Source organism: Cinclus cinclus, chromosome 18, assembly GCF_963662255.1.
Source record: "Cinclus cinclus chromosome 18, bCinCin1.1, whole genome shotgun sequence".
In the NCBI taxonomy this organism is placed as follows: Eukaryota; Metazoa; Chordata; class Aves; order Passeriformes; family Cinclidae; genus Cinclus; species Cinclus cinclus.
Window position 1 is genome coordinate 2,663,477 of NC_085063.1, and position 26,017 is coordinate 2,689,493.

Here is a 26,017-nt window from a genome sequence, read left to right on the forward strand (position 1 = left end):
GAAAGGAATGAAGACTGTGCTGAGCACCTTTTGATTTACAGAACTCCTTAACGGTATCAGGTGTGTCAGTGCACCTGCAGCACTCTGAGTATTATACAGAAATCCTGCAATTTCCACATGTACTGATTGTCTGTCCAGGTGTTCTATGGGGACTTCTGTCATTCTGTGGTCTGTTCACTGTAGGACAGTCACTGAAGATCAGTTGCTGCTCACCTTAAAAATAATTACCCTTATTTACAGGAGGACTGGGAACTGGGATCTCAGGAGAAATTCTGCACTGAGGGTTATTTCAAACTTTCAAAAGAATTCAATGAGAATTTCTGTGCAATTATGAGGAAATCCTCACTCTTACTTATTTCACAGGTTAAAGGAGATGTGTGCAACAGAGTGGCTGGAAAGTTCATCCCAGTTCACGACTGAGGCTTATGAAAAACGTATTTTAGATGTTAGAACAGAAGCAAACGTGCGTGTGACCTGGAGGCAAGGCCGAAGCAGGGTTGTGCCTCCTGCATGCACAGCAGGCATTGGCTGTGTCTGGGGGCCAGCAGCCCTGTTCAGCACCTGGCAGAGGGCTGCAGGCTAGGAAGGGGAACTGCCTGCAGCCAAGTCCAAGGTCCAGGCTGATAGAGCTGCTCACACCTTGGCCTCAGCTCTGCCTGGCATCTCACCAGTTATATCCTGCCCATTGCCTGCTACTGTGAGGGGTCTGTGTGCCCCAGGGTAACACTTCTCACTGAAAATCTTGTGGGATCCTCCTGCAAAAGTGAGACAGGGAGTGCTGCCTGCTCAGTGCCCAGGTGGCCAGGCCTGGAATCGGGAATCAGGGCTTTTCCTGGCACTGCCCTGGAACATGCTGCAGCTTCATGTCACTCTGGCTTACAAAATCCCAGAATGAGAGAGGCTGAAAGGGAGCACAGGTGGGCTTCTGGTGCCACATCCTGGGTCAAACAGAGTCATCCCACAGCACGGATCTGGAATACCTTTAGTGGAAGGAGACTCCACTGCCTCTCTGGGCAATTTATTCCACTTGCAACATTAGATAGCTCTTCCTCATATTCAGGTGGAAATTCCTTCAATTTCTGGCCGTGTTCTCATCCCATTGCTGGGCCCCACGGAGCAGAGCCTAGTCCATTCTCTGAGCCATCCTTGCAGATATTTATACAGCGGCTTCTGCCCAGCAGCCACCAGAGCCTGCTCGGGCACGGGGCCGAAGCTGCGGCAGAGGCCGAACGGGAGGGCCGGTTCGGGGGACGGGGCCGGTTCGGGGGACCGGGCAGCGCAGCCCCGCACACGCCGCGCCCTCAAGGCCCGGGGAAGAGGCGGGCCCGAGGCGGGCCCGCGGCCGGCCCGGCCCGGCCCGAGAACGCGCCAGCCGGGCCCAGAGCCCAAGCGCAGCCCAGCCCCGCCTCACGCAAGCGGCACCGCCTCTACTTAAAGCGTGCCCGGCACTACCGCCGCCTCCTCCTGCCCGCCGGCCCTGCAGCTCCACCATGTCGGACCGGCTGCCCTACAAAGTGGGTGAGTGCGAGCCCTGGGCCGGGCCGAGCGCGGTGCGGGGAGCGCGGCCTCAGCGGCCGTGGTGGGGAGGACGGCGGGTCCTGCCCGCGGCCGAGCGGGGCCTGAGCCCCCTGTGCGCTGGGGGAGCCCCCCCGGGGGAAGGGGGCTCGGGGGCGCTGCACCGCTGGCTTCCCGCTCGCGGTTGTGCCGCTCTCCCGGCCCGGCCGCCAGCGTTCTGAGCCCTTGGCCGGAGCAGGCTTAATACTTAATGCTTTCCGAAGGTGAAAGTGTTTCCCAGCCCGGGACCTTTGACTCATGTGCCCTGAAGATTTTGGCGGGCATTTCTGTAGACCTGATACTTCACAAAGAACCCCAGTTTTTATAAAGAGTTGGGTGTTCTTGGCGGCTTCATTCAAAGAAAATAATATTATTCTGTAAGGCTCAGCTTCATAAATAATTTACCCTGGAACCTCTGAACCTAAAATACTGCAGGATATTTTAAAAGCAGCCCTGGTAAAGCTACCAAGCCCCTTAACAGGAGTAAGATTAAGCGTCCTCCTTTTGATGTACTTGTTTCCATGATCCTTTCCATGCCTGTTTTCAGTCCCGGTGGTATACAGGCTGTGTTCCAGTCAGCTCTAGCACGTGCAATAGCTTCAGTGGCCCTAGGCTTCATTCTGCAGCAAAATGCAATTAGCGTGTCTGTATTAAACCCGTCAGTCCTGGTGTTCCCCAGTGCTCTACACAGTCTGTGTTCACGAGGTAGGGGACAAAAGAGCATCTGACTATAGTCTAAATGGGATAGTGGACTTCTGAAATCTCTCAAAGAATCTCAAACCCAGTAAGAAGGACACTCTGTTGGCTGGTGCTGCAGAGTTGATGGAGCTGGGCATTACCTACGTGACCTTTGTGTTTTTAAGGCTGGAGTTGGACATACATGGTGAATGCAGTGAGCCTGTCAGAAGTCTCACTTGATCATTTTTTTCTGGACTTTTCTGCTATATACTTTTTTACAAAAGTAGAAGTAGGCTGGTAACTGAGGTAATTAGAGTCACTTAAAATAATTTTTGTGGATCCAAGGGGGAAGGACTAATGGGGAAATACCTGCAGCTTGTCTGTGAGGAGGGGGAGCTAAACTGGGCTCAGCTCCTGCTCTTAGGGAGCAGTCTCTCTATGGGAAGCCACTGTCCTACAGCCCACCCCTCCCCACATGCATGTCAATATTGTGGAAGTCAGTCTCTGTAGGAAGTTTTGGACTCTTAGGGAGTGTCTGTAAGAAGTGCTTAGGGCTGTGGCCTTAATGAATTACTGAATTCATGGGCCTTGGGATGTCTGTGCACTAGATCACAGTTGATTTATACCCTCTTGCAGTAGCATGCTTTTTTTGGAGGGGCTGTTAGGTTTGGTCTAAGCTTGTGTACCACAGCAAAGAACCAGGGAGTAATTGGAATAGGGTCTGTTTTGTTTTCTGCAGCTCTGTCTCCCAGCTGTTGCTGGGTGTTCAGTTCAGCTGTTGTAGCCAATGCCTACCCAGAAGTGTGTGAAGAGATCCCAAGGTCTCAGCTATTCAAACTCTGACACCTGCCCTGCTTCTCTTGCAGCTGACATCAGCCTTGCGGACTGGGGTCGCAAGGCCATTGAGATTGCAGAGAATGAGATGCCAGGGCTGATGAAGATGAGGGAGATGTACTCTGCATCCAAGCCCCTGAAAGGTGCCCGCATCGCTGGCTGTCTCCACATGACCGTGCAGACAGCAGTGCTCATAGAAACCCTCATCGTGCTGGGGGCTGAGGTAATGTGGCTCTGAGTTTCTCCCTCAGCTCTTGGGTAACGCTCTGCCAGGTCACTGCTCCTGCTTATGTAACACCTTACGGAATCCTGGCAAATGTCTGTACTTCTTGGATGAGGCTGCAATCTCCATGTGGAGGGATGTCTTCTCTCCTTGAGCAAGAAGCTTGTTGCCTGCCCTCAGTGCCCCTGAAGTGTGGGGTGTGCATGTTCCCAGTGGACAAGCTGCAGCTGTGAGTGCCTGTTGTGCCCTGTGTGCACAGCCCACACCTCCTCCCATGCAGCCATGCTGTGCCTGGGCTTGCAGTCCTCTAGGGACTGCCTCCAGCACAGATTAGCCTGTATTAAGACCCCACTCTGCCCTGGTAAAGTCAGCAAAATCTAATAAAGTTTTCTGAAAACTCTTGAGCTGTCCAGGAAAACAACAGGGATGCAGTGTGGCTCAGGGACCCAGGACTGGGGTCTCCAGTGAATTTTTTGTGTGGCTATGGACCAGTTACTCTCATCGATATTAAAGTCTGAGATACATAGAAGCTGTTTACTGCCTTGTTTCCCGTGCCTTGCTGAATGAAGTCCAGACATCACAGCCAAGTGTTTGCTGTACATGGCATGAGAAGAGACAGGTGTATGAGCACAATCTGCATTGCTTGTGTACTCAGCAGGGAGCTGCCTGGACTTTCAATGGATTATTAAGTATGTATATGATCTGAAGTTCCTTCTTCCTGCAGTTTGGCTGCCCAGAGATGCCCTATGTGGGATCCCTCTCTGGGAATAGTTAAGAATTGAGCAGTGTCATGCTGATTGAAAGGTTCTGGGAGAAGGAGGAGTTTTCTCCGTAGCAGTGAAGGCGTTTCCTCAAAAAGAGGAGGAGGTAGGCATGGACAGTGCCAGGTCAGCCTGGGTAAGGTACATGCTGCTGTGCAGGTGTTCCCCAGCCTCTTCAGAGCTGTTCTGTGGTTGCAGATGGTACAGTGCTGAAGGAGAGCTTCGATGTGGAGGTACAGTCTTGGCTTTGTTCCGACTGCTTTATGTGGAACTCCTGTCCCTCTGCAGTATTTAAAGGAAGCAGTAGCCCTTGAAATTTGGGAAGCTCCTTGATGCTTCTGTTGGTTGCTGTATCCCAGTATGGTTGGCCTAAGAGGCAGTTGTGTGCTTAGTTAAACATTGCCAAGCTGCTTTAAGCTGAGCATAACCCCAGATCAGTGTTATATGGGATTCATCCAAGTCATTCAGGGAGGTACCTGCAGACAGTTGGTTTCTCTAAGATGTGGTTGTACCTTTAAAGGCGTGTGTTGACTCCTTGTCCTGATGCCTGTGGATTAGTTTGGGCTTTGATTTGAGTTTGGATTCAGCCCTGGTTCATCTGTTCCATCAGAAGATTGGTGCCAGGGAGGGAGGAATGAAACTGATAAAATCATACCCCATGTAATGAGGATGTAGCTTACTGCAGCATAGTAACCTTGGTGTTCATTTTTTTGGCTGGGTTAACAAGAATAGAGTAAATACTCTGTGCTTCAGAGCACAAGTTCTGAATTTGTAACAAAAAATAATCCTTTCCATAACCAGTGGTGTAAATACTAGGGTCTGAGCCTATCAGGTGTGCCAGTTTTTCTAGGCTCTGTGTCACTACCACGACAAGTCTGTATCAAGTCTGAAGTGTAAACAATATATAGGTATTCTGTTTACTCTGAATGTCATGACACCTGATGTCATTTCTGCTGGTATGGGGGAAACTTGCAAAAACCCAGGTGAGGAGGTACATGGTTATGCACCTTTAGGTTATGGATTCTGTTTACCTGTCCTACTTCCAGGTATGTTTTCATGACAAGTATTAGTATTAGCTGCTTCCTACTGCACCCTTTACTTTGAGATGTCACTTTTTGATCAAGTGGGATGAGTATCTGAAAACAGGCTGGGTGTCTCTGCCTTACTGCCTTCTCTACTCAAGCTCTGTAACCAGTGATCAGGCAAATACCTGCCAGTGAGCCCTATGGGGAGCAGAGGGTATGTGGCTCTGGGATGCAATGCTGTGAGATGCAGTAGGTGTGCAGGTCCTTTTCAGTGCAACTCAGCAACATGCTGTTGCTTTTCTAGGTGCCTGAGCCTAGTTATAAAATTTGATGAAAACACTTAACTCAGCTGGAAAAGTTTCCATGACTTGAGCACAGAGTGGGAGGTGGGTGAGCATAATCTTAGAGAATGCCTGGATTGAGTGTAATGTTTCAGTTGCATTTCTGACTCTTGTGAGTGCCAGTAGATGTGTTGCTGCATGTTTATACCTTCAGTGGACACTTGCTATAGGGCTGTTCTGAAAATCTGACCTTGATTGACCAAAACTTCCCAAACCCGCCCTGTTGAGTACCCCTGAAGATATAGAGTATGCTCTGGCTGTGTCTGGGAGAAGTGCTTGTGAGAAAGGAGATGGCTGAATATATGGCACAGCTAAAGCTCATTCACATTCTCTCCCTGTGACATTATTTTCCCTTAGTCAGACACCCTAAGGTTCTCACCTTAACTTTGCAGAGCTACTGAAAAGGCAGGAATCTGCACTAATTTCTTTCTGCTCTTGCTCCCTTTTTAACTCCTGTGTTTGATGTAGTCCCTGATATCTCAGAACTTTGTTCAGCAAACAAAACGTGGTTGTTTTCCAGGTACAATGGTCAAGCTGCAACATTTTCTCCACTCAGGACCACGCTGCAGCTGCTATTGCAAAAGCTGGTATCCCTGGTAAGTTCTAGTTTGGCTGAGTTGGACTGTACTGCCTGTTCCTGCTAAATCAAACTGTGTACACATCAAGCTCTTCTGAACAAGCTTGAGGATAAAACAGCCCATCAGAAACAGTGATTGTTACAAACCAGGACGTTTGATTCAGGTTATGTTTCATCAGCCTGTGCACAGGTCTCCCAGCAAAGGCTGCTGTTGAGCTTTGTGTTAGAGCTCATTAAGATGATGGAATGGGCTGGGTGATGGTGTGTAGGTGTGTAAAGCTGGAGGTGTTTGGTACTTTCCAGCAAGCTCTGTGCTGAACAGGGATTGGGAAAGGAGCTGCCATGTGCCCTGTTACAGTGGCAGGGTACTGTACCCAAGGTATTTTTAGGCTAGAATTAATTAGCCCAGCTGTGTTCCTGCCTAATATCCCTCAAGTGCTGTATCAGGATGCTGCTGTCTTGTTTCTGTCACATTCCAATGGGGAGCAATTCCTCACAGATCAATATAAATACCTGAAGCTGTCTGCTGTGTATCTCAGCTGTAGGAGATGCAGTCCTCAGTGCTGGGAACTGCATTACCTGAGCCCAGCTGTTGGCAGAGGCTAAATTTGGTTTCTGGCAGTCTGCTTTGGAAGGGGTCTCTCATTTCTGTTGTAATTAACTATTGCCACAGGTCTTTCCCTAGCTGTGGCACTTTCTATGGCAACAAAGTGATCCCTTCATCAGCTAATTTGGCACTACCAGCTTGAGGCATTGCCTCTGGTGTGGGATGTCAGAGGGTCACGTGGGATTCTTTAGACACTGGGTTGTCTTCCTCACTTCTTTCAACACCCAAAACTCAACTAAAGAGCCATTTACAGGATGAGTGTTTGCCAGCGTTTGTTTGACCTTTGTGCTTTTTATCCTTATTTTTGGAACTTGCTCTTTTTGTTAATATTGCGCTTTGTGTATTGAATTTGAGACCCTGGAGGGATACTGGTCCTTTGGCTTCAGTATGAGATCCTGACACACATTACTTCAGAATAGGTAGTTGCATGATTGGCTCTTCATGGCTCAAGGTCAGTTTTCTGTGTTAACAGTGAAAACATGACAATTCAGCCAAATGTTGGGGTATGTAAATAAAGTGCCCAGTATGTATTTGGGTGGCTGAATACTTCTGAGGATTGAGTATAGCGTGAAGACAGTACAGCTGCCTGGAAGGACAAAAATCCTGGTGGATGCAATGTGCCAGTGGTGGCAGCCTGTTGCTGGGGTTGTACTGACGTAAAAATACACCACAATTAGAGCAGATGAGGCACCTCAGCTTGGATTTTAGTGCTGGGCTAGAGACTAGAATTTAAACTCAGTGTTGCTGAAGAGTTTATATTCTGCAGCTTAGCTCATGCTGATGTCTGGTCCCTTTTTTTGTGCTGTGCTAGAAAACGCTGTAGTTGTGTTGTCATTTGTCTCTATCAATATGTCCAGTGGATATTTCTAATAAGTGGAGTGCTGTGGATGTGACTCTGCTTTAGTTTGCCTTGTTGTCTTAACATGGAAGGAGAATAAGGGGAGCAGTGAAGTCTCAAAATTTTGGCCATGTTTGTGGCCTGGAACAATGATTATTCTGAGGTCTGGTTTTTGGTGCAAATGTCTTTGCTGGCCTGTAGGCACAGATAATCATCTGTCTGTCAGCTGCTACTGGGAGCTGCTGATGAAATCTTCCTTTGGCTGCTTCACTACATGCTGAGTAAGAAACTGGCTAATGGTTTGTTTGTTCCCATGCAGTGTTTGCCTGGAAAGGGGAGACAGACGAGGAATACTTGTGGTGCATCGAGCAGACGCTGTACTTCAAGGATGGGCAGCCCCTTAACATGATTCTGGATGATGGTGGAGATCTCACCAACCTAGTTCATACCAAATACCCACAACTGCTGAAAGGTGACTTGTTTTGTTTTGTCAGGCACAGTTCTGCCTGGGAGGCTGTTTGGGGGAGGTATTTCTGCATGAACTTGCTGCTGGTGTAAAAAGGGGTGGGGGAAGAAGGGCAGGCATGTGCAAACAGGCTGTGAAAATTCTTTACAGTTCAAGACCAGAATCTCTTACCTGCAGGAGCTGTTTCCACCTCTGCTCTGTAGCACATAAGCTGCAATGACCTGTCCTGGCTGTACTTCATTGTGCCCATTACCTGAAAATGATCACTTTTTCTGCTGTCATGCCAAAAGCTTCCTGGAAGAGGGCTTTGTTCTAGAACTGCTCAATGTCTGTTTGCAATTAGAAAAATCACGTTAATGCATTTCTTACCCATCATCTTAGTGCAGTTCTGAATGAAGTCATGACCATCTGTAGCCTTCTGTGGAAAAGGAACAGTTTTCTACCCTTAATACTCACTCAGTTTGTCAGTAAAGATGCTGATGGAATCAGGGTTGGGACTCTTGCTCTGATTTGCCTTCAGTGCAAGTTAGTAAAACTGATCAGTGTAGTGTTGCTGGCATGTGTTTATGCAAAAGATTGATGTGAAGGGAATTTGACATCACCAGGCTGATCTGTGCCTGGTGAGATGGCAGAATCTCTTTAGCCCTGCCAGTGTCCACCAGCTGTGCTGCAGCAAGACATGTGCCATGGGTTGTTAAAGGGCATGTTAGGTCTGGGATGTGAAGGGAATTAGGTGCTGATACAGTGGGGTGTGTTGGTACTTTTGTAGAGGGGAGGTTGCTGTAGAAGCCTGCTGGATCAGCTCTCCTCTGATCCATGCCCTGCTTTAGTAGGAAGATAGGAGGAAAAAAAACCTGAAGGTGGCAAGCTGTGAATAGTGCTGTCTGAGGGGAGTCTGGGGCTCTGCTCCTCATTCATGTGCTGCTGCAGGTAGGGGCACCAGAAGGAGTGAAACTTCGTAACAAGTCTCATTTTGTCCTTCATCCTCAGCCTGATGTCATTTATAATCCAACACTCAACATCTTAGTGTTATTTAAACTGTAATGAAAGGTTTTCATTGGTATTTGCTTAGCCTCTCTTCCATCAAAGGTCTTGTTGCTTCCCGGATTGCCTGTCTGTGATATTCACGACCTCTTGCTTTTGCCATGTTTGATGCCAAGGAGTACCACAATTGATCATCCCTCTCTGTCTTCCTTGTGTTTCAGAGGCCAAAGAAAGTATTTTCCATGTTCATTCTCTGTTTAGCAGGTTGTTTCCCTGCTATGTATACCTTGGTTGCTGTCCTTGTTCCCAGGGTCTTTGAGTTGAGCTCCTTTCATACTTTCAGCCTTCCTGTTGGCCTTCTTTCTCCTCTCGGGCCCTTTTCACCATCTTGCTTGTCTTTTGATCCTGGTGTTGGAGGGACTGGCATAATACAATGCAACAGGACACTGGCTGTTGAACTGTCTCATGTCTTGGCACCCACCTGTAGCCTGCCTCTGATGAAAAACATCCCTTTCTGGGTGTGCTTCCTAAATTCATAGAAATTACTCTCCTCTAGGGTTTTAGAGAGTCTAGGGAGGACGCAATACTTACCTGTCACCGTTTCCCTTCCCAAAATGTGTGGCTATCTGCATTGGCTGTAGGTGAGAAGCTTCTTGCAGCAGTTCAGTAAATTAAGACTGATCTCTGTAGAGGATGACAAACTTGATTTGTTTCACTTTCCTGGAAACAAAATTCCAGAATGGGACTTATGGAGTAGAGTCTTGATCTGCTTAATCTGAGATCTGTGCTTAGTCCTTTGCTGCAAAGTCTGCTTAAAGGAAGTAGTGTAGCATCCAATTTTGGTATCTTACAGCTAACAGAGGCTAATATATCCTAAGGGCTTGTGGGGATAACTGACCTCTGTAGGTGGAGCAAGAGTGACATTGGCAGAGCAGGCACAGTGTGTGGATTGGAGACAGGAGACATTTTGGCATGAGGCAGCTGAAAATGCCATTTGCCATTTAAAGACTGGATAAGTGTTCTGGGTTAATTTCAGAGGGAATTGTCTTCCATGCTTCAGCTTCTAATTTAAATAGGTCCTAGTGTGCAGCTAACAGTTGAAAAGTAGTATTCCTTCAACTAGGAGACGTTAAATGTGTGTGTGGAACTGCTCAGTAAGCTTCCCCTCTCCTGAAGTGTGCCTGCAGTTAGAGGGCAGAATGGCCTTGGTACTATTGGTTTATTCCATTAAGCCAAATGCCCTTAATACCAAGATAAATAAAGGAAGAAAGGAGGAAAATGAGATCTGACCAAAGAGGAACTTCATCTGTGCGGGGAAGATTGGCTCGTTTGTGATTCATTGATCAGATGTGCTCATTGCTCAGGTGAGAAATACAGGGCAAAGCAGGTCTCAGCATTTAGCAAGGCTGTGTCAATTTAATTCAAACTTGTCCTTGCTGCAGGACCTTCTCTGCTCTCCAGCCACTCAGGCATTGACCATGAGTGGTATAGGCAGCCCTTGGGCCAGCTGCAGGGTGGTTTAGACCAGGTGTAAATGGCACCCGAGGCAGTGCTGGGGTGCCTCCAGGGAGGGGAAGCTGTTGACATATGGGATGTGAGGTCTCCTTAGTGCCATGGAAAGACAATCTGCTAAGCTCAGGACTCTCATCTGGAGAGCCTTTGAAGGATGAGGATTGTGTCTCCTATTTGTCAGATAGACAACAAGTGAGGGCAGGTTTGAACTGGAGGTTCCTGCCATGACCTCCAAAGTTTTCCTTCAAGGGGATGAGTGTCCGTGATCCAGACAGTTGGTCTGGAAACTGATGCTTTTGGGATACTGTCCACAGATCCTCCATTTCACTGTGCACAAGGCTGCACTGTGAACTTTAAACTCTCCTCCAAGCAAGCCCTAAATATTCCAAAGCCTGAATGCATTCCCTCAGCAGGTGACCATCAGGGGAGTGGGGCTATTTAGAGCTCTGTGGTGGGGATCAGTCAGCCTAATCATAGAATCACAGAATGGTTTGGGTTGGAGCTCTTAAAAACCATCTAGTCCAACCTGCCTGCAATGGCAGGCCTTCAATCCAGGTTGCTCAGAGCCTGTTGAATGTTCCCAGGGACAGGACGTGCAGCACTTCTCATGGCAGCCTATGCTAGCCTCATTGTGGGAAAAAAAAAAAGCTGCCTTGTATCTAGTCTGAATTGCCCTCTTTCAATTTAAAACCATTCCCCTGTCCTGCTGCAACAGGCCATGCTAAAGAGTGTCCACATCTTGTAAGCCTACTTCAGGTATTAAAAAGCTGCACTGACCTCTCTCTGGAGCCTTCTCCAGTTAATCAGCCTTTTCCCTTCTAGTGCTGTTGGTGTCATTTCCTTCATGTGCTTACATACAGAGCCGTCAGGGGAGCAAGAGGAGAGTCTTAAGGTTCAGTCTCAGGCTCCACTGGGAAATCTGTCCAAGTTCTGCTGTGAAAACCATGTTGAGTTGTATTCAGAGTTCCCCACCTGGGCTTGGACCAGCTTAAAGCTGGATTTTTGAGTAGTGAGGATGGATTTGGGCCAGACGTGGCATCTATGAGTGAGCAGTGCCGTGGAGCCAGGAAGATCAATTGTGTCATGGGGGGCATCACTAGCTGGTCAAGGTGATTGTCTGGGCTTGCGCAGTCTGAACTTGAATATTGTCTGGTTTTGGTCACTGCAATATAAGAAAAATGTTAAACTATTAGAGAGTGTCCAGAGGAGGGACGCAAGGATGGTGAAGGACCTTGAGGGGAAGCCATATGAGGAGTGGCTGAAGGCACTTAATCTGTTCAGCTGAAGGAAACCCAGGGGAGAGCTCATTGCAGTTACAACTTCCTTGTGAGGGGAAGTGGAAGACTCTGATTTCTTCTCTGTGACAGTGACAGGAGCCAGGGAGGGTCAGGCTGGAGATCAGGGAAAGGTTCTTCCCTCAGCCAGAGGGTGCTGGGCACTGCCCAGGCTCCCCAGGGAACGGGCACGGCCCCGAGGTTGCCAGAGCTCCAGGAGTTTGGACAGCAGTGCCAGGGATGCTCAGGGTGGGGTTCTTGGGGTGTCTGTGCAGGGCCAGGAGCTGGGCTGGATGATCCTGTGGGGCTCTCCCGGCTCAGGACATTCTGTGCGGCTGCCAGCAGAGGGCGCTGCGGCGCCGCGGAGCGCGGCCGGGCCGGGGCTGAGGCCCTGAGGCCGCCGCTGTCCAGGGCCCCGGGCCCCGCTCCTGCCGTCCCCTGTGCAGACCAACCCCGAGGGCTGCCGCAAAGCACCTGTCTGCCTTCCCCAGGAGCCGGGTGGGCACAGCACTGACAGGTGCAGAGGTGTGTGGCTCTGAAGCAAATTCTCTGCTGTTTCTGTGGTTGTTTGAGGGTTTTCATCTCTTCCTTGCTCTCTGCCAAGGGATTATTTAATTTAAGCCTCTGTGAGATGCTCCCAGGAGCTGTATGGGCTGCTTTGCACAGCATTGACTCCAACTAAAGTGAATCCTTTTACTTTCCCCACAGGAATTAGAGGTATTTCAGAAGAAACGACCACTGGGGTTCATAACCTGTACAAGATGAAGGCCAATGGGACCCTGAAAGTGCCAGCTATCAATGTGAATGACTCTGTCACCAAGGTAATGCAGACAAATCCCTTCTGCAGCGTTCTGCTCTCTGGCCAGCTTGACATTGGGATGTTGTCATTCCCATGAAAGTATTCCTTCTCTTTATGAGCTTTTCCTGGTCTGGTTCTGAACAGATTTCTACCATATCCTCCAAGTGAGGCCTTGATGTCTCTAATGGGACATGCTGTTGTAAATACCCTGTTGTCAGAACATCGAGGACTTTTTTTGTATGTAAGGACATCCATTCTTCTGCTGTTTAATAATGTGAACACACTTTTGGAGATCCTGGGCGCAGTCAGTACCTGTGGCAAGGAGCCTGTCCTCACTCGGAGTAGCTTAAAGCCCCCAGGCAGCTGTCAGGTACCAGCTGGAAAAGTGTGACCTTGAGCTTGTGCTGGTAAAGGTTGGTTGGTCAGCCTGTGACTGATCTCTGTGAGCAGCAATTGCAAAGCAGAGGGCAGGAGGGAGATATTTATCCCTTGTTTAGCTTTAGTGCTGCCTCTGAGGTAAACTCTGGTGAATTGAGAATGAATTAGAATGGTGTTTAAAGGGTGGTGGTGCTTTTTGCCTGCAGATGAATTATAGTGGGAATTAAAGGTGTACTAAAGGTTTATGCACGTTGATGTTTTTTAAATCTAGTTACTGACTATTTCAAGTTCTTGTTGGGTTGGCAGTTCCCATGTTTGGCCTGCCTTCTCTGCAGTTTGTCTCCTTTGTGCTCACTGAGATGCACCTGACACTTCATAGGTAGTGGGATGGAATCCAGTTAATGTTGAAAGAAGTTCTTTACATAGTTTTTGCCCAGATTTGTGCTGCTTGCATAATAATTATTAATACTGTTTAGTAGATTTGGAAATTCAGATGTTTCTAACAAAGCCTCTTGAGGGGATTTGGGATTCTAGTGCCACACAAGTGCTTATTTTCAAGTACTGTTTGGTATTTATACAGTACAAGATTTGTACTAACCACAGTTGCAGATGTCTGGGAAAATGTGCAGCTGAGCTGACAAATTCTGCTCTCCCAGTCTGGTATTTCCAGTTGGTGCCAGGCTTGTGTGCTAACATTTGGCGAAAGAAGGCATCCACAGCAGCCAGCTCTGTTCTTCCCCTCCAGTGTATTTTGGATGGCGCAGATAACTGCATCCAACACTCTTCTCTCTTGCCTGCATGGGAATGCACAAGACACCTGGAAGGCTTTGATTGCAGTTGTGGGATTTGGTGATGAGGAATCAAATCTGACCATACTGCTTTCCTCCATGCTTCAAGGAAAATCTGCAGGACTGAGAGAGGGATACCAACTGGCACTAGCTCTAGAATTTAAAGGGTTTGTAACACAATTTTCTGGTGTATTAATGGCAGCTACGCCTCTGATAATGTTTATAGGCACTGAATCAGAACTTCTGGATCTGAGGTATAATTTGTTACACTTTGGCCAGTTTCTACCATGGGCAGTTTATCCCAATTCTATTCATACTTACAAGAACTGCAGGTGTTGTGGGTGCACCTTCCACTAGACCAGTTTGCTGCCTCTGGGAATTTAATCTTAAGAGTGCCTGTAGCAGATGGTGCTAAGTGAGAACAAGAAGAATTGGTGCCCTAGGGCTGTAGAAAGCCAGAACAGGCTTTGAGACCAGAATTTTGCTGTGAATTGAGATTTTTTTTTTTAGTATTGCTTGTTTGGGGAGCACAGCACAACATTAGTAGCCAGATTCTTTAAAAATTATTGGTCTCCGTAACTCCCTTAATAATCAAATCTGTTTGTACAGATCTTCCTCCTGGTTAAGACAAAAGGCTCCAGGGTAAGGAGTGTTACAAAAATCAGCACAATAAGGTGTGTTTAAGCTTAGGAAGGTCTTCAAGGGGTGAAGTAAAGTAGTATATGATGTCTGACTTAGCTGGGAACTTTTGATTGGAGGGTCTGGCTGTTAATGTCAGTGTTACAGTGGGAGGATGTTGTGTGATGGGGCATTAGGAGATGAAATCCAGGAGTTCCTGGTTGTAGTGACTACTATTGTGAATGGCTTATTGCTGAATTTTTCCAAGTCTGAGCAGTAGTGAGTGACAGTGTTAGGGTAACTCTGGGGGGGAAGATGTGATTTTGATTTTTCTAGGGCTGCAGGAACCAGTTTCTTCTGGTTGATGTGGGCAGCTTGCTGCTCTGCAGGCTAGATGTGTCTTGCAAAGATAAGATGATGTGCTGCTGGTGTGTTTTGCCTTCCTATGGCCCTTGGTTCAGTTCATTGTCTGATAAACAGAAGCAGGGAACTGGTGAACGTTTGGTTTAGGATCTCAGACCTACATTGGTGTGAAGGACACTTAATAAATTCAGGTTACCTCTAACAAATTTTAAACAAGTCCAAGCCCTGGTCAGTAGACAGGATGTATTTATGAAATGCTTCTCTCCATGTTGAAGCCTGTGTCTGATATTACCTTATAGATTGAAACTTGATAAATAAAAACATCAGAACCAGGTTGCCTATCCCTCATGGTGGTTAAAATATTTAAGTGACTCCTGTAGTACTTGCACACAAGTCCATTTTCTTTCCCTTGGTAATCTCAAGGGAATTTCACTTGAGTGGCTTTCATCTGTTCTGAAACTGCTGTTTTCTCCTTCAGAGCAAGTTTGATAACCTTTATGGCTGCAGAGAGTCCCTCATCGATGGCATCAAGCGTGCCACAGATGTCATGATTGCTGGGAAGGTGGCAGTGGTGGCAGGATACGGGGATGTGGGCAAGGGCTGCGCCCAGGCCCTGCGGAGCTTCGGAGCCAGAGTCATCATCACTGAAATCGACCCCATCAACGCGCTCCAGGCAGCCATGGAAGGTGGGAGCTGAAGCAGAGCAGGGACTTGGGATTCTGACAGGGTCTCTGCATGTCAGTGTAGTGCAGTAAATGAGAGCTGGCCAGGAACGGTTCAGTGGGTTTCAGCCCTGTCCTGGCTGAGGTATAGTTGAATCCATTTCAACTGCAGGAATTCTTTCATTGCAGTTAGGGAAGGAGCTTGTTGCTAGAGGCCTTGAGAGCGTGTTTGGAATCAAGGAATCAGAGACTGTAGGGGGGTAAGGCTGAGGGATTGTCCTCAAGTTATGCTGTTCTGATCTCCAGTATGGGCTAAGGCTTGACTGGGATTTAAAACATTAAAAAACACCAGGCCTTACCCTCGATAGTTTTTTTTTTTTTTTTTTTTGAAGAGCAATGCCATGATCTCTCTTTCCAGCTGAGCTCAGGGCGTGTTCTGGAGCTGTTCTGTGAACATGCAACTGTGCCTCTTGGTACCAGTTTATTGATTTCTGTTCACACCTGCCAAGAACTGCAGGTGTTGTGGGGGCATTTATTTTGTAAATTTGACCCCCTGAATCCAGTCTGAGTGCCGTGCCACACTATACCTCTGGACATTAAAGGCATAGATCTGCAGATTTGAAAAGGCTGAGGGACGGATGGGTTTTGTGCCATGTTGGTGTTTAGCAAGACCAGTATCTCACCACCTTGCATCATTCCTAGGCCAGGTATGGGCAGAAACATTTGATTTATTCTTTCTCTGCACTTTTCTACTTCTGGTATTGTGTCCCACTTGCTAATGAATGTTGGTGGTTGTGTAGAGAAGTAACTTTTCCTCTTTTCAGGTTATGAAGTTACAACCATGGAGGAAGCCTGCAAAGAGGGCAACATCTTTGTCACCACCACTGGCTGCACTGACATTGTGCAGGGCAGGTATGGCCAAGCCACTTGCTTTAGTGAAAGCATACCTGTACAGTTAGATTTCTTTTTTTTAAATACAGTAATAACCTGGCAGCAGTGTGGTTAGGGTTAACACACAGTCTGACTTTTGGACATCAGAATTTAGCACGAATTTAGTGAAAAATTAAGTCTTTGGTCAGTTTTGTTGGATGTTGCCACATTATAGTTATTCCTGGCTTTTGGAATGTTGTGATGGAGAAACAAAAGCTGCAGAGGAATAGATTGACTTTTGGAGAATGAGGGCATCAGGGCTGAATTCTGTTAGGCCAGACAAATGTGAACAGAAGAGGCAGGTAAAGGTTGAAAGTGATTCCATCTGTGGGTGCATATAGCAGCTGAAACCAGTCTGTTCTCAATGAACTGCCCTGTAGTGTTTGATTACTGCTTCTTAGAACTCAGTTTATAGCCCCAGCTCCACAGACTCCTTCCTTAGTTTGCCATGACTGTATGTGTTGTAATGGAAGATCAGATTAGGTGGGAGGAGATCAGGCCGTTAGTATGTAGAGATGTAAAACTGCTGGGAACTTCAAAGTCATGAATAAAATAATTTCTTCTGTGTAAGGAGAATAACTGCAGGTATTTCTTTTGACCAGTCAAACAAAGTTGTTCTACTTTCTGTAGTGGAAAAATACTATTTCTCCAGTAAGCTCTTAGATGCTTGAGAAATGTCCTTCCCAAAGACTTTCAAGAAGCTTTAAAGTCTTTTCCAGTAGACTTCCCATTCCTGGAGGGGTTTCCAGTCCCACACACCTTGTGAGAGTCAATGCAGTCGCTGAACTGGGCGCTTGTCAGGGCTGTGAATTGGAGCATCTGCTGAGGGAGAAAACTGCATGGATTAACTTCTGAGACACCTTTTTTTTTTCTTTTGCAGGCATTTTGAGCAGATGAAGGATGATGCCATCGTGTGTAATATTGGCCATTTTGATGTGGAAGTTGATGCCAAGTGGCTGAATGACAATGCAGTGGAGGCAGTGAACGTCAAACCTCAGGTGGGGCAGCCTTTCCATAGGCTCTCCTGCTAGAAAAAGGCAATGGCTGCCCAGTGTCTGTTTCTAGAAAGGAGATGATGTCTCTTGAGAGTCTTTGGTGTTTCTAGCTTTGTTGGAAGCCACTGTTTCTCTGGTCAGAGTGCAGATTCTGCTAACCAGGAGCAAGTTGCATGTGATATTCTTAGGTTGGCATTAAAGCAGTAGTTTCCAGACAGTTCCCAAGTCCTTCAAGGTGAGGTGCCTGGTATGGGCACATCTTTTCTCCATGTGTTCCGACTTCCTTGAGAGACAGGAACCTACTCTTAGTGCTGGTTGTAGAGAATTAATTGCATCAAGTCCATTCAGCTTTGATGTTTGGGGCATGGGCAGGGGGTATGCAAATGTGGTTGCTTTGATAGCCCTGAGCTGAAAACAATGCTGTAGCTCAGCTTCAGGAAGCAAGTTAGATGAGGAATACAGAGCAGACCATTAGAGACCCTACAAAACTTGAGAGCAGAGCCCATAGATTGCCTGGTGCCTGATCTGAATTTCCTCTGGTGGAGCTGTTTGCTCATGTACTCCTCTGCAGCAGAGCAGTCGTGGTCCTAAGGGAATCTCAATGGAATTTCTTTTGGGATTCTGTCAGGGTTTGAAAAAATTCACACTTCTTTGTTTTCAAAGTGTGGTGTGATTATTTTTTTTTAAATCTACTCCGAGATTGAAGCCTCAGGAAAGCCTGTCTGGAGCTCTGCCAAACTTGAGCTTCTCTTCCAGAGTTGGTGGCTTCATTTTAGAAATCTATGTGGGCAGACCAGGCAAGATGCTTCACCCTTGCTCAGCTTGCATGCCCACCGTGTATTTGCTTTAAGCTATGGCTGTAGCTACATAAGGAAAATCAGAATCTGAAAATTTAAGCTTTTCAACTGTGTCTTAAAGTAGTGAAACAAAACTGAAACTAGATCCAAACTGTTCTGTGATACCAGCATTGAGGCAGAACATCACATAGAGGAAGCCAGGCTTTATCTGACTTGGTGTGGGACTTCTGGTTCCTTTTGAAGAGGGAGTTTCCTTGCTGATAGTAGGATTCTGGAACAGGTTTTGTAGTTTTTAATAGCACCACGCCCAGACATAGCTCTCAGATCTCCATCTGCTCTTCCAGTTTTCCTAACTCCCCTGTGGCTTATTGGCCACCATCATCAAAGTCTTACTAAGCACTTGTGAGAGGTGTCTTGGGACACTGCACAGCCTTAAACAGGTCTAGAGTTATACCCTCAAGTTCTCACTGTGTTCAGGTTTGTTCTTGCCCATGGCCTTAGTGGAGCTGACTCTGCTCAGCAGCTCTCATCCTAGAGGAGCCCACAGGTACCTGCCTGCTTTCTGCTAGCTCAGGTTCTTTTAAAACTAAACCTTGGATTGCTTGAAGAATAAACACTGTTGAAGGTTTAATTTGGTGTTAATATGGCATCACACAAACTATCTGCACAGAGGCAGTAATCCCTTTTTATATGCTTTGCTTTGAGGAGCCAGTCTGGCATTGATGAGAGTGCAGTAAGGTGCAGTGTGGTCCCAGGTATGAAAATTGTAACAAGTTTTTGGTTAAAAAAACAAAATTACCTTTTGAAAAGAATAGAATTTGGGTTAGGGTTGTTCATATGGATTAATGCTGAAGAAATATAACTTTCTAAATAGTCAGATTTTTATTAAAACCTGGCAGCTTCTTTTCTGTATCCTGAACCAGAGAGGGGAATATAGTACAAGAGCAAAAATCCCTGACTTTCTGTGAGGACATGTGTCTCTTGATGAGAGGATTAATGCCAGGGCTGAGGATGGTTCACTTCAGCTGAAGGTACAAAGTAATTGAGACTGTGTCCAGCATGAAAGTTTCAGTACCAGTACTGGGCTGATGTAAGGGATGTTTAATACTTCAGTAAGAAAAACATCTTACTGTGCCATCATGACTGATGTGTTGCTTTCAGAGGACGGGTAAGGAGGAAATACGCTTATTACTGAAAAGCTGGCAGGTTGGTTTGGCTCTGGGTTTGCACTGCAGCTCTGCTCAGCTGTGTTTGGGTATCAGAGACTGACCTACAGCACAAACTCAACTTGAGAGGGCAAGGGAAGGCCAAGGTCAATTAACTTTGGCTCGTAAATTATTCCCATATAGTGTGAAGGGAAGTGCAAAGCAGCCACAAAATCCAGAGCCAAGTAAATTCCAATGGGGAAAAGGAAGAGGCATTTGTCTAAGTGTGGAGAGGAGCTTATTGCTTGGATAACTTGAATTCTACTTCTGCAGCAATTTCTTGAGCTTATAAGTCAGCCTGTTTACCTGCCTGTATGAGATGTGTTTCACAGTACTGACTTAAGCATCTGCTGATACCACTATTATTTTTTATTTATTTCTGTGCATTAATTTTACATTTTCAATGCTCTCCTGTGCATTGAATGACTTCTGTCAGCACAGGTTGCTGAAAGTGTGGGGTTCTACGCACAAGCCGGCAGCTGTCCAGGAGCAAGTTGTGTGGATATTATGTAAGCATATAAGATTTTGATATATAAGATTAAACCACCCAATTCAGAGTTCAAAGCTGAAATGCTCCTTCGACTGCTCACCTATCTTTTAGTAGTTCAATCTGTAAATGCAGTGTTTATTATAAGTAATACTGTAGCTGTTCTCAGGATTTTTCATGTTCTGCTTCCCATCTGGTTCCTGCTTTGTTTTATTACTTCCTCCCATAATCTCGTGATGGTCCATATGGAGTTTTTTTGGTGGACGGGAGCACTGTCACTGGTGATCCACAATGGAGAACTGGCATCCAAAATAACTTCAGCTACTCAGGGGGATCGTTCTTATCCCACCTGCTGAGTGCTTTTGGGCAGGAGAAATCAAGACTGATTGAGGTGGTTACTGCCTGCATGCATTGTGCTGAAATCACAGTAATCTGTCATGTGAACCTGAGAAACAGAAAATGGTGTTGTGCTTGAAGCATAGCTGGGGCAGGCAGGTGGAGGCACAGACCTGCTCTGAAGGAAAAACGCCTGTTATAGAAAACATGGTTTGTATTGGTTTGCTCTTGGCATCTCTGCTAAAATCCTGCACAAGGATGTTTTTTCACAAGAGGGTATTGTCACAAATACAGCTTCATCACACAATGCTTTTAACTTACAGGCCAAAGCTTTAAGAACAAAATTGAAAATTGTGTTTTACTTAATATTAGATAACTTTTAGCTTCTAAAGTTTAAATACAGCTGTGGCGAAGAACCCTATTAGGTCTGTCACAGTTGTTCTGCTGTGCTAGCAGAAGATAAATGGTCTGAAGCATTAGGTTTTGTCAAAGTTGGTTGCTGATTATGTTTTAAGTATTTCCAAAGTGCTCTACTCACAAATGCTTGGTATGATGTGAGCAATACAGTTAATACTGAATATTCTTGTGAGTTATGGGCCATATTGGTGTTCCATTATTTCTTTAATATTGTTAGCTCCTCCTGGGTGAAGGCAGGGCAGAGAGGAGCTAGTGAGAGATGGAAAGGAGAAGCAGGGTTAAGTTTAACATTGCAGGAGTGCAGTCTGGCCCGGGCAGTTGGGGCACATGCTAAGTGACATTGTCTCCTGAGTTGTGTGGGACAGTGCCATTATCTGTCTCCTGAGTTGTGTGGGACTCTCACGACTGAGGCTCTGTCTCAGCTCATCTGAGCAGGACTCTGTGTGAAGTGTCCTGCTGTCCCTGGGGTAGCTTGGGGAGGATCATGCCTGTGGTCCCCCAAGAGCAAAGCAGGGTACACCAGGAGCCAGGACAGCTTTTTGTATTGATTGGCCTTGCAGAGGTGGAAACAATTCCAGGTGACCTTCAGCAGGCTGTTACCCTGCATTAGATGCCAAGGCTCTGGACGGATGCATCAGAGGTGTTCCCTCTTTCCTGTCACCACACACCAGTTGTGACCAGTGGGCGTAGATGAACTGGGATTTACTGCTGGCAGCACATTGACATCACAGCTGGCTGGGACTAGCTGCATGTGGAAAAGCCAGGAGAACTGTAGAGCTGGTTGGAAAGGCTTGGGAGAGCTGGTTGGAAACAAAGCGGATGCCAGGATGGGTGTGCTGTGAAGCCCAGGGCTGCTGCAGGCTTTGCAAACACCTGAGATGGAGAAGGGGTGTCTTATAATTCAAGTGCTGAATTGCTGGGAGGAAGGGAGTCCCCCTGAGCCCCCCAGGTTGCCCCATGTCTGAAGTGGCACTGCTGCTCCCACAGGTGGATCGCTACACCCTGCGCAATGGCCGCCACATCATCCTGCTGGCCGAGGGCCGCCTGGTCAACCTGGGCTGTGCCATGGGCCACCCCAGCTTTGTCATGAGCAACTCCTTCACCAACCAGGTCCTGGCACAGATCGAGCTCTGGACCCACAGTGACAAATACGCCGTGGGGGTTCACTTCCTGCCAAAGAAGGTGAGTGATAAAGGTGCTGGTAAGGAAGCCAGCTTCAGGTGTGGTTTTGTGCTTGAACTCATTTTCTCACTGAAGGTTTTTGTTGCAAAGTGGTGCTGTCCTTCAGAGGATGTTTGGCTTTGCACGTGCTAGGTGTGAATGGGCTGTTCTTTTGTGTGCAGAACTGGGACTTGCCTGTCCTGTGATAGAACATCCAGGCACTTTTTGACTTCTCTAAGGTGGTGGGAAGCCCTGTGCTGCGTCAGGGTAGTTGGAAAGCTTCTACCAACCTGCTTGTTCCTTCTTCAAACCTGTCTAGCAACAAAGTGTAGTGGGCAAAGCTGAAGCTGGAGTGAAACTGAATCCCTTTTATGGTGGTTGATAGCGTCCTGATCCCATTTGTTCCTGAGAGAGTTTATCACAATCTGGTCCTAATAACTCCACAAAATATTAATGACAGATTTCCTTGCATTTTCCTTAAAGGTTATCTCTGCATTCTTTGTTCTTGGAAAAGTCTGTATTAAGTCACAGCTTGCACATTCCTTTTAGAAAACTAACATGGTTTTAATTTTTCAAAACAAGCCTGAGAATTTGAGAAGATTCATGAAAAAAAAAATGCCACAGTTAAATCCCACTGCCTTTGGAGCACAACCAGGTGTGAGAGTAAATGTGAAAATACTTTCCATTTGGGAAGTGTACAAGGTATGTGTTTGGGCTTACTAATGAAGTGTTTCCTGAAGACCTTAAGTTTACAAACTCTTCATTAAGGATCAGGCAAAGCATACCAGAAATGCAGTGGAGGAGTGGATCAACAAACTGCCACATAATTGTCTTCAAAGGAACAGTCTTGTTGACATTTCTCTTCACAATGAGAGCCCAGTGTTGCTGATAAAATGTGACTTCATCTTGTCACTGAATAACAATTCTTAGTAAGCATATTTGAACTGGAAATAGATAGAAATGAGAAGTTATGCCCAGAGCAGTTAAACATGAAGTTGCCTGTTAGAGGAGCATATGGCAGTGATCTCCTCAGGTTCATCCACTGTGACAAAACACTTCTGACCCTCTGTGCCTCACAGAGGGCTTTATTCAAAGAATAAAGCAGTCACCTAGTCAGAACCAGCAAAAGTGTTTTCTCTGATAATTTTCTGGGTTAGTGCCTTTCCTTGTTCTGTGCAATTGCTTTGAGGTCCAAATGTAAGACTTAACAATTGCCAAGTACCTTACACTGCACTTTATTTGACTGCAAGAACGTTGCTTTGATCAGCCATTACAAATGTGCACACATTTCTGCAATGTGTGTTCCTGGAAATATAGGAAAACTCTTGTCTCTATGTTCTTGGCATCAAATCTGTCCTGCTCAGCTTTGATTTTAAGGTGAGAATGTCTGCTTATCTTCATCTAAATTTGTGTGTCTCTATGTCTAAGTCTTGAAGTCCCCAAGCTGAAGCAGCTGTGAAACAATTGATCCCTGCTGCCAGTTGAAAACCTCATCTGGGAATTGTCAGGGACTCAGTTCCTTTTCAAGTGAGTGGAATCTGTCTTAAATTCACTGGAAATACACCTGAGAGATCTTCACACCTCAGTCTAATCAACCAAATAAGAATACAATTTCTGACCCTCCTATTTTTTTGTTTCCTGGCATCCTGACAGCATGTACTAAGCTTAAATACTAGTTTCCCTTCTAAGCACAGACCTTCCCCTTAGGATTTTTCTTTCATGATTTATCTGACTCTTTGGTGGATTTCTTGGTTTGCTGCTACCATTTCAACCATTTCCCCTTAGGTTTCTGATTTTTGGCTGTACTGGTCCCCAAGAGCTGCTGGCAGGTCCACAGTGGTCACTGTGAGCAGGCTGAGCTGCAGTGAGTTACACTGTGCAGATGGAGCTTTTTGCTTGGTTCATGGCATGAGATTACTTCAGAGTAGTGGCTTTGTTACCAAACACCTTTGGAGGGGGAAATCCAGGACTAGTTTTTGAATGATTTAGGCCCTGCTGGTTCACACAAGCTGCAGGTTTGGCCCTTGATTGTTTTGTTGATTTACTGTCCTTCAGTTATATTGCACCCCTTCATGTCTCCTCCCTCTAATATGAGGGAAATACTGCTGGTCTTCTTCTGTGCTGCTGGGATTTCGACTTACCTTGTATTACCACTGTTTCCTTTGCAATGATTGCTTGGTTTTTGGAGGAATTACAAATGCTAAGACTTATCCACAATCGCTGCTTGTGCTGTCTTTTCTGCTTCTGAATATCCCCAAATGCCTTCTAACTTTATACATTTTTCAGTTTCTTGAGTTTACACATCTTTTACACATCTGTCTGATGCCTCTGGGATAGAGAAATATCAACCTTCCTGTGCTTGTTGTCCTACAGCCCAGCTTGGTTTTATTCTTCATGAAGACACTGCCAGTAAATAAAAGTAGTCTTGCTGAATTGGAGATTCTGGAATAAATTTCATTATTCATGTGCCCCTAGGATGGGATATCTGAAGAGGACAGGAATCTTTTTCCACTATTAGGACTTATATAATATTGTGGGATGAGAGTGTGGTATGTCCAGGTGTCTTTGTAGTGGAAACTGGGGCTTTATCATTCTACCAAACTGGATATTCTTATCTCTGAGGAGTTTAATGTCTGCCCTTTGCCTGCTGGATGGATGTGAATGTGTAAATGAGCTTGAAACAGGTTTGATTATATAAAATTTTGTCTCACTTAACTTGACTCTCTCAAAAGCACAAGGCTCTTCTGTGTGAGTACAGGTCTAGGCGGTGTGGGATGTTGGCAGGGAAAAAGCTGTGTCAGTGTAGGTCCCCCCTTGGGGCTGATATTGGTTTCCACATACTCAATTCTGTGACTGTGACTTCCTGAACTGGCAGAACTCTAATGTTCTTATCTCAATGTTTTGTTTTCCAGCTGGATGAAGCTGTGGCTGCTGCTCATCTGGACAAGCTCAGTGTGAAGCTGACGAAGCTGAGTGACAAACAGGCCAAATACCTGGGCTTGTCCAGAGATGGGCCCTTCAAGCCAGACCACTATAGATACTGAGCAGGGTGGCACTACCCAAAGACCAAAGCGCAGGGATACAACCTTCCAAAGCTCTTGTGTGTGCTGGGCTTCTGAGGACAAGCCTTTTGCCATTTTCCTCTCAGTGCTGCACAACCCCTCCCCTTACCAGGGAATCTTCAGAACCCTGTCAGTGGAAGAGGATCACTGACTCCTGGAATTAGAATCGGTTACTTTGCTAATGTCACAGTGAAAAGGATCCTATGCACCTTTCATTGGTTTATAATGCTCCAATAAGGGGGACAGGACAGAAGGTGGCTAAATGAGAGTGTGTAGTCTTGTCATGCAAGTGGCTGACAGCTTTGAACAAGCTCACCAGTAAGGTGGGGAATGGTTTCTGCAGGGAGATGCTTTTTCCATGCCCTGCTCCAATCAGGTGAATTCCATTAGGAGACTGGCAGTGTCAGGCCCTCTCCACAAAGTGCATATTGTGAAACTGGAGGAAATAGGGAGGATATGGGTTGCTTGGTCTCCTTGCTGTAAAATCAGCTCAGCCTCCTATTCAGAGATTAGAGCTGGAGCTTTTACCTGAGTTAATTTACTCCATCAGTTTTGGTCAGAAGAAAAACCATTCTGTGCTTCTGCCATACCAGCTTGAGGAGGGGTGAAGCAAGAGAGACTTTTAGCAGCCTTCAAGTGCGTTGTGAGCAGCTGAGGAGCCACTGAGGGGATGGTTGGGTTTAGGGACCTTGTTCAATCCTCTGCAGACACCAGCAGCACACTGCTACCCCCAACTTGATTTCTCTGAGTTGTCATGTCTGCTGTATAATGTTTGTCACTGACTTCAAGTGCTTTTATTAAAGATTTTACTGTGGCCTGACTTGTTTTGTGCAGTGTGATGTTTTGGGGTTTGCCAGGAGTTTACTGTTGTGTGATCTTTAAGCTACTGAAAATATTTAATGTACCCATGTGCTGTGGCTGCATCTTGTGCTGTGGTTGGGAAAAGCTGCTGCTCAGGAAATATTTGAAGGGCTGAATCTTACAGGATGGTCACTCTGCTCACACAGAGTTATCTCCATATGCCATGGAAGCTCTTTTTGCCACTGTCCTCTTCAGTTAGCATTGCACTGCAGCCTGCCCCTGTTTCTGGATGTAAGAAGATAAAAGGTTTGGAATGATGTTACAAAGTGCTTGAAATTCTCAGATTCATGCCCAGACCTCAGTGACCAGTTGGAACACATGGTGTGGAATATTGGAGGAGGAAACAATAGCCATGAGTAAACAAGGTGTTGCTCAGTGTGCAGCTTTTTTAATGGCTTTGTTTTTATTGACCTCTAAAAGGCACCAGTTTGAACTGAATTTGGGTCCCACAGGAGCACCATAAATGACTCCATTAGTGGTGATT

The 26,017-nt window shown here is 46.3% G+C and overlaps 1 protein-coding gene across 1 annotated transcript; it reads left to right on the forward strand.

Moving 5' to 3' along the window:
- The first annotated feature begins 1,490 nt into the window (after window positions 1–1,490).
- On the forward strand, window positions 1,491–25,415 carry AHCY (adenosylhomocysteinase). Its single transcript, XM_062504793.1, has 10 exons — window positions 1,491–1,518; window positions 3,099–3,289; window positions 5,937–6,012; window positions 7,758–7,910; window positions 12,383–12,495; window positions 15,099–15,306; window positions 16,107–16,194; window positions 17,093–17,210; window positions 21,437–21,631; window positions 24,523–25,415. Exons 1-10 carry the CDS (start codon window positions 1,491–1,493, stop codon window positions 24,652–24,654), a joined length of 1,302 nt encoding a protein of 433 aa, XP_062360777.1. The 3' UTR covers window positions 24,655–25,415.
- Window positions 25,416–26,017: the final 602 nt, after the last annotated feature.

Coding starts and splice junctions, on each gene's coding strand:
- AHCY (XM_062504793.1), top strand. CDS start 1,491: ATGTCGGACCGGCTGCCCTACAAAGTGG. Junction 16,195..17,092: donor ACTGACATTGTGCAGGGCAG/GTATGGCCAAGC, acceptor TTTCTTTTGCAG/GCATTTTGAGCAGATGAAGG. Junction 21,632..24,522: donor TTCACTTCCTGCCAAAGAAG/GTGAGTGATAAA, acceptor TTTGTTTTCCAG/CTGGATGAAGCTGTGGCTGC.